General features: G+C 59.7%; 1 protein-coding gene across 1 annotated transcript; it reads left to right on the top strand.

Moving 5' to 3' along the window:
• The first annotated feature begins 1,048 nt into the window (after nt 1–1,048).
• On the top strand, nt 1,049–2,614 carry LOC147985707 (uncharacterized). The gene is made up of 2 exons (XM_087541712.1): nt 1,049–2,272; nt 2,369–2,614. Exons 1-2 carry the CDS (start codon nt 1,049–1,051, stop codon nt 2,612–2,614), a joined length of 1,470 nt encoding a protein of 489 aa, XP_087397838.1.
• Nucleotides 2,615–8,319: the final 5,705 nt, after the last annotated feature.

The following is an 8,319-nucleotide window of genomic DNA, read 5'->3' on the forward strand; positions in this document are numbered from 1 at the left end:
GTAGGGGTGCGTCGAAAGCCTTCTTATTCGTCGACGCACGCTTCGTCACTCCACCAAGCTCATGGCGGATGCTCGCCGAGCTCCGCTGAGTGCCGGGCCGCCCTCGCCGCCTGCGTTGCTTAGACGGCTCCCGTCGGCGGGCCTCCCCGTCGTTCTCCGTCACCCGCCGCCAACACCGTCAACAGTCTGGCGGCAAACGAGCAGCAAGCCTCTTCGCTGCATCCCTCCGTGCGCCGTGACGGCCACACCGCCACCCCGTCGCTGACTCTGGTCGGCTCGTCATCTCACGCTCGCCGTGCTCCCACGGACCGCAGGACGCGCTGCTCATGGCACGCGAGCTCCTGCGCTACCGTCCAGTCGATGACCTCTACGAGGACTGGCTAGACCGCATCGCCGAGCTTGTCAGCGCCACGGGAGGCTCTCCTGCACCGTCCCTCTCGCTGCCACGCCCGCCCCCAGACGTGGGCAGCGTGGCACACGGAGCGCCTCCGCCTCCTCCACAACAAGATGGCACCCTTGACCAAGGTGTGTGGCTCAGGGAGCACCTCAGCCTCCCCCGCGTCAAGACGGCGTTCTCATTCCAAGATGCGCGGCCAAGCGGCGCGACCCACCGCGCCACGCGCCAGCGCATGAGGAAAGAAGCTGCCAAGAGATTCCCCATCCACAAGGAAACGCTCCACCACTCCCAGCTCCGCTACGCCAGGATTGCTTGCTGCGACAGGGCCATGCACCGCGTGCCACGGCCACGCAGGGGCACCACGACCAAGCTCTGCCTCCATGACGACCCGTTGTGTCCATGGCGGGCTGTCGCGTCTTCACCCCCGAGCTGCGTAGCGTTGCCTGGCCAGGCAAGTTCAAGCTAGACCTGCCTCCGTGCTACGACGGCACCCCAGACCCCGCGGAGTTCCTGCAGCTCTACGAGCTGAGCATCGAGGTAGTAAACGGCGACGAGAAAGTCATGGCGAACTGGTTCCCCATGGCTCTCAAGGATGGCGCACGCTCGTGGCTCCTGAACCTGCCTCCAGGTTCCATCTCTTCCTGGGACGAGATGAGCGACCATTTTGTCGCCAACTTCCAGGGCACTCGTGACCGCCCTCCGCCCGCGGGTGACCTGCGCCGCGTCAAGCAACAACCAGGGGAAACCCTCCAGAAGTACATCCAGCACTTCAACAACGTTCGTCTCAAGATCCCCAAGGTGACGGACGAGGTCATCATCTCTGCGTTCTCCGACGGCATCCGCGATGGCAAGATGAAGGAGGAGCTCACCATCCACGAGGAGTTGTGCACATCCCTGGAGCTGTTCAACCTGGCGACCAAGTGCGCAAGGGCTGAGGAAGGGCGCCTTTCCCTTCTCGAGCTCCCGGCTACCGACCCGGAGGAGAAGAAAGCCAAGGCCAAGGACGTGAAGCGCAAGGGAGCGTCCGTACTCGTGGCAGAGACGGACACGAAGCGCGGCAGGGACCAGCCTGAGTCATCCAAGAGCATACGACCGTTCTGCGCCTTCCACAACGTGCATAGCCACAACACCAACGATTGTCAAGAGCTCAAAGCCATGCGCGACGGACGCTTCGGTCGACGCCCCGAGCGCAATGACCGGGGCTACGGCCGAGGAGGAGGACGTGGCGGAGGACATTGGGACGATCGGGGCCCGCGCCAGGAGTGGCGTGACCGGCCTTGTGAGGACCGCTGGCAGGATCAGCCTCGCGAGGGTGCCTGGAGGGATCAGCCTCGCAGGGACCGTCCTCAGGGCAATGCTGGGCTTCCTCCACTACCGCCACCACCAAGAAGGAACGAAGACCACCACCAAGACGAGGGGGTTGGGGGCTTCCAGGAGCTGTGTGCTATTGCCTGCATCTTGGGCGGAGCTCAAGCCCCAGCCTCACAGCGTATCTTCAAGCAGTTTGCTCGCGAGGTGAACGCAGTCCTCCCCAAGCTCGAGGCTACTCGCCCGCTCAGGTGGTCCAGGTGCGCTATTACCTTCAGCTTAGCAGACCAGCTCAAGCACGCGGCCACCGCCGGCGCTCCCCCGATGCTCTGTTCACCTGTCATTAGCAACGTACAAGTCACCAAGACTCTCATCGACGGTGGCGCAGGGCTTAACGTCCTGTCCATCGAGGTGTTCGATAACCATCAAGTGCCCTACGATCAGCTTCAGCCTACCAAGCCTTTCTCAGGAGTAACCGATGGTTCCACCGCCCCCATAGGACAGGTCCGCCTCCCAGTCACCTTCGGGCAGCATGACAACTACTGCACCAAGCTCATCAACTTTGACGTCGCCCACATCCGCCTGCCGTACAATGCCATCCTCAGGTATCTAGCCCTGGCCAAGTTCATGGCGGTGACCCACCATGGCTACAACGTCCTCAAGATGCCCGGAAGCAGCGGAATCATCACCATCCCCTACGAACAAAGAGACACGGTGTATTCCCTTGAGCGCGCCTTCCATGCTGCATCACTTGAAGACCCCGACAGCAACGCAGCGCAGTACCCTCCTAAGACCAATCCCAAGAAGAAGAAGCAGCTGCTCCGCACTAGACCTCAAGGAAGCGGCACCCCCAGCGGCACCACTTCAGGATCAGCGCCAGCGCCTGGGGCGCCTCCCTCCCATGCATAGGGAGGCACGCCTGGCGCCGTCCTCGGGCAGGGCTCAGGGGCTCTCTTCTGGAGGGCCTCAGACCTAGCCAGCATCACGAGGGAGGTGCTCGGTCACCACATGGAGACATGCTTCGCGACACACTTCCCTCAGGAGGGCACCAGGTGAAGAGCACCTGGTGCTCAGGAGTTCATCAACGAAGCCACTCGGGAGCTTCAGGAGGCAAGAGCAATTCGCGGCGACTGCCGCCCACCTGGCGTTGCTCCGCACCCCAGCGAGGGTGGTGAGCTACGTCTACATCGACATCCCAGGGCTCAACCGGGCCACATCTCAGGAGCGCTTCTGGCCTTCGCGTGCTGGACGTTGTGAAGGTCCACCGCACGGCTATGTTCGCATGCCATTCGATCCAGCGCAACCCGCGGAGCGCCCTGACGGCTCAGGAGGCCGAGCATCACGCAGTCCTAGTGGAGATGGCGACGGTCCTCAAGGAACCACCTGGTCCCACAAAGCCTCTCGAGGCTCGGGGCCCCAGTGGCTCGTGAGGGCCGACTTCTTCGCTACGCGTACCATCAGCTGCCCCAACATTCCTTCATCAACAGAATCAGGTGACATTTTCCAAGTTTATTTAGCTGGGAGCACCCTCAAGGCAGCATCATTCCTAGGCCGCGTGGGTCCGTCCCCGTGGCATGTATCCCTTCTTGTTTATGTCTTTAGCTTACCTTGCTAGGGGTGCTCCCCCGGACTGCATCATCCCCAAGCCGCTCGGGCCTGACCCAGTGGCATGTTTGCTTTCCATGCTTAATATATCTATGGTTATCACTTTCTTGATTGTTACCCACCATGGGAGCCGCGCGTCGATCGTCTTTCTTCAGGATCCTTCGCATGAGAAGGCTAGGCATGGCGTCTGTGCTCGGGCCTGTCCCTGCAGCGTTGATAAATCCAACGGCTGAGCTCTGTCTGGCGGGCCGGTCCCGACCACGTCACCTACTGGGGCCGTTGGTGCTTGGCCTTCTCACGCGATAACCTTAGGAGATTCGTCCGGTGCGGGTTGTCTAACCACCTCGCAGAACCACCGCAGCGAACAAGAATCAAGACCAAGCGCAACCCGCCTTGAGGTAGGGCCTTGTGAGTCCCGTGCTGGCTCACGAGTGCCCAGACACACCACGTCTTGCCCTGCCATGCAAGCCACGTGTCAGGGCGGGGCTGTACACGCCCCGGGGGCTCTCCGCAGTAGGGAGTCCCCTCCCGCGTACCAGTGGAAGTACCATGCTCCGCGCTGGCAGTCGACACTGCCGAGGAGTGGCTATGCCCGTGCAAGTGCGGAAGCGCCATGGTCCGTCCTGGTGATAAACAATTGAGGGCGGCCTCACGGCTGTATCAACCTCAGGGAGTCTCTGGGCTCGGTGTCTGGCCTCATCGCAACGCCTCCCCTCGGGAGAGCCGCACGAGGGGGCTAGGCACGGGGGCTGTGCTCGGGTCACGCGCAAGCGTACGCCACCCTGCCATGTCCCGCGGACCTGGTCGTCGCACGCCCTCCCAAGCGGAGCTAAGGTATGAAGGTCATTTGAATGTCAAGGGGGACTCCCGAGCATCGCGACTCAGGAGACTAACTGACCACGTAGCCCCTCACTCCTTGGTCCGTCCTGGTGATCCGGTCGGCCCAATGGCAGTTGAGGTATGCGCAGGGTCGGGCTCTGCCGACGTAGAACACTAGACCTGCCCTTGCATCTCCTTTCCACAAGCTGTTTGCATGTCAAGGGGGACTCCTGAGCATCGCAACTCAGGAGCCTAACTGACCACGTAGCCCCTCACTCCTTGGTCCGTCTTGGTGATCCGGTCGGCCCAATGGCGGCTGAGGTATGCGCGGGGTTGGGTTCTGCCGACGTAGAACATAAAGCAAACTGGAAGGAAATCGCAAAATCTCAAAGCAAATATTACAAGACATATTGTTCTCCGAATATCAAACACAAGTTTAAGCGCCTCCACGAGGCATGCTATATGTTACAGGAGTTTCAACAGGAAAGGAGCCACAAGCCAGTCATCCCTGGATACGCCGGCACCTGCACCACCGGTCGAAGGCGCGGGGGCGAAGGCCTCGAATTTCTGCATCAGGGCCTCCACCTGACCCTTCACACCTGCGGTGACAGCTGCATAGCGCTCGTCGTCCACAGGCTCTAGCAGCTCGTCAAGGCGGGCGTCAGCGCGGCTGAAGAAAGGACGCGAGCCTCTGCCTCTGCCATGGGGCCGATGCCGTTCACGACTTCCTCAAGCGCCTCGACCAATTAGGGAAGCAGCTGGGCGGGGCCGTCCTCACCGGTGGCCAGCGGCTTCCCCAAGCCCTTCTCATAAAGTGCCTTCCGAGCCTCACGAGACCTTTTCTCGAGGAGCACGAAGGCCGCGTGGTCCTCGGCCAGAACCTTCGCCTTGGCGTCAAGTTCGGCTTTCTCCGCCTGCACCTTTCGCTCCAGCTCCTCCAGCCGGCCGCGCTCAGCGGCCTGCGCCTGCGCCAACTACTCCAACTTGGTGTCGCGACCCTTGATGGCGTCCTCCCGGGCCTTCATCCTCTCTTCCTCTGCCTTACGGCCACGAGCATCTTCTGCACGCTCTTCACGCAGGACCTTCAGTTTGGCCTCCAGCACCCGGCAGCGACCTTGGGCGGCCTCGACGTCCTTCAGCGCCGCCTCGCGAGCAACTGCTACCTGAGCTGCGGCTCGCTTCTCCCCCTTGGAGGTCGCAGCGGCCTGGCCCAGCGCCGCCTGAATGGACACGTCAGAATGAAGCCAAGAAGAGTCCAGCTCCAGCTGCCCAGCCGCCAGGAGGGGTTTCGCGCTCTGGAGATCTTCTCGTTGCCGGGCCATCTCAGAAAGCGCCCGCTCCAGGACGTCAAGAGAAGCAGAGGAACCTGGGGCTAGCAACACGGCATAAGGAGGAGGAAGAGGCGTCGTCGTCACCATGGCCTGGGAGGCTGGAGGCTCCTGAGCCTCTTGGACCTCAGCACCCGAGCCAGACTCTGGCACCTCCCGAGTCAGCAGGGCCTCGAGGGCTGACTTCTCCCGAGGATGCTCCACCCAGCCTCAAGAGGATGATCGGGCTGGAGAAACACGAGCACCGTCCCCACCTTTGCTCCTAGAGAGGGGCGCAGCCGCAGGAGGCGACCGAGGCTCAAGCAGAACCACCTCGCCCTCCCTTCTCCTCTTCGCTGCAGGCCTAGTTGCACAACGAAGAAGAGTCAGAAGCAAGCACCAGAAACAAGAACAAGGCGGGACGAGAACACTTACTGGTCCACAGCGGCATAGTCCCTCCACTTCGGGAGCTTGAAGCCGGCGAGCTTCGCGACCCGAGGCGCGGGCGCGCCAGCTCCGAGAGCAAAAGCAGGGGCAACAGCTGGGCCAGAAGCAGCCCTAGGCGGCACCAGAATAGAAGCGGTATCCCGGGAGATCAGCGTTGTTCGGCTCCTCGTCAGGATCATAGGCGGCTCTCCCTTCTCCTGGCGGGCGTCGGCCTCGTCGTCATCAGGAAGGGTGCGAAGGAGCTCAGCTTTGCTCAAGGGGGAGGTCTCCCTCATCCCTTCAGGGGTCACCTCCGAGTCTTCCTCCTCCTCCTTTTCCTCCTCACGAGACTCACTGGAAGACAGCTCCACCGGCATCGACGCAGCAGGGGCCCCGGTGGGCGCCGGCGGCACCAGCCCGCGCCCCTCAAAGGTCTGCCTGGCGGCCACGACCTGCACCCCGTCCTTGCGGCGGAGCAAGGGAGTAAAGATACTCGGTGTGTACTCATGGTCGTCCCCGACCAGGAGACGGAGCGCCGCAGCCAGCTCACTATCGAACAAGGCTTTCGGGCTCAGGCAAACCTTGTCCTCTTCGTCCCCAAGCTCCCACAAGGGGCGCGTACGCGCCTGAAGCGGAGCTACGCGCAGCATCAGGAATTCCCTCAGGAGCATGGCCCCTGTCACCTTTGCCGCCTTCGCGTTGCCCAGCTTCAGGTCGGTGTTCATATACTCCAGCACCAACATCGCCCGCTCATCAGTGAGCTACGCGCAAGACCACGCCTTATCGAACTGGGGCATGTCCGTCGGCACCATCAAGCGAGGGTGGACGCACTTGGCGTCCATCATGGCCCACTTGCTCCTGAAGCCATCGGCCTTCTTCCCGGTCTTCGAGATTGAGTTGGCCTTGCCGGCCGCGATGAAATTGGCACACCCGGAGGTATGACCCTCGTTGATGCGGAGGAAGAAGTGGCGCAGCAGAGCCACGGACGGCATTACGCTGAGGTACGCCTTGCAGTAGTAGGCGAAGATCGACAAGAGAAGGATAGAGTTGGGATGAAGATGCAACGCCTGCAGACCGTAGTGGCTAAGGATCTCATAGAAGAAGTCAGAGAAGGGGGGAACCGGCCCTGCGATGATGCTGCTCGTGAATAAGGGGAAGAAGGTGCTTCCCTCTGGCTCCGGCATGTAGGAGTCGGCCCGGAGCTTAGTCTTCCCCCTCTCGTCGCTTTCCCCTGCCGTCAGCAAGCGTGTGGCGGCGAGGTTCTTCTGTGAGACATTGGGTGTGTCGAGAGCTGGCTTGTACCAAGCCAGCGACGAAGCAGGATTGACCTTCCGGGGCACCATTGGTCGCTAATGTGGAAGGGGATGGGAGTAGATCTGGAGATTACGGAAGCAGGGAGCAAGAAAGGGGATCTAGAGCAAGGCGAAAGTAAGCAATGAAGGCAAGCGCTATCTATGCCAGCCTTTTGACAGTCGGGCAGTTGCCGAGGCAACGTGGGGAAGCGGAGACGCCCATGTCCAATCAACCGCTACGCGTCGGCCAAGGCCGCAGGCTATTGGGGCCCGCAGCGCTCCGCACTTGCCCTTTGGCGTCGCCTCGAAGCCAAGCCAGAGCGCGCCTTGGGCCTGGGGGCTACTATCAGCATTGTGGGAATGGGGCTCCCCACACTGAAGGAAATATGCCCTAGAGGCAATAATAAAGTGATTATTTATTTCCTTATATCATGATAAATGTTCATTATTCATGCTAGAATTGTATTAACCGAAAACATAATACATGTGTGAATACATAGACAAACAGAATGTCACTAGTATGCCTCTACTTGACTAGCTCGTTGATCAAAGATGGTTATGTTTCCTAACCATAGACATGAGTTGTCATTTGATTAACAGGATCACATCATTAGGAGAATGATGTGATTGACTTAACCCATTCCGTTAGCTTAGCACTTGATTGTTTAGTTTGTTGCTATTGCTTTCTTCATAACTTATACATGTTCCTATGACTATGAGATTATGCAACTCCCGTTTACCGGAGGAACACTTTGTGTGCTACCAAACGTCACAACGTAACTGGGTGATTATAAAGGTGCTCTACAGGTGTCTCCGAAGGTATTTTTTGGGTTGGCGTATTTCGAGATTAGGATTTGTCACTCCGATTGTCGGAGAGGTATCTCTGGGCCCTCTCGGTAATGCACATCACTCAAGCCTTCCAAGCATTGCAACTAATAAGTTAGTTGCGGGATGATGTATTACGGAACAAGTAAAGATACTTGCCAGTAACGAGATTGAACTAGGTATTAAGATACCAACGATCGAATCTCGGGCAAGTAACATACCGATGACAAAGGGAACAATGTATGTTGTTATGCGGTCTGACAGATACAGATCTTCGTAGAATATGTAGGAGCCAATATGAGCATCCAGGTTCCGCTATTGGTTATTGACCGGAGACGTG

Source organism: Triticum urartu, chromosome 2A, assembly GCF_056163025.1.
Source record: "Triticum urartu cultivar PI428250 chromosome 2A, HENAU_Tu73, whole genome shotgun sequence".
Lineage (NCBI taxonomy): Eukaryota > Viridiplantae > Streptophyta > Magnoliopsida > Poales > Poaceae > Triticum > Triticum urartu.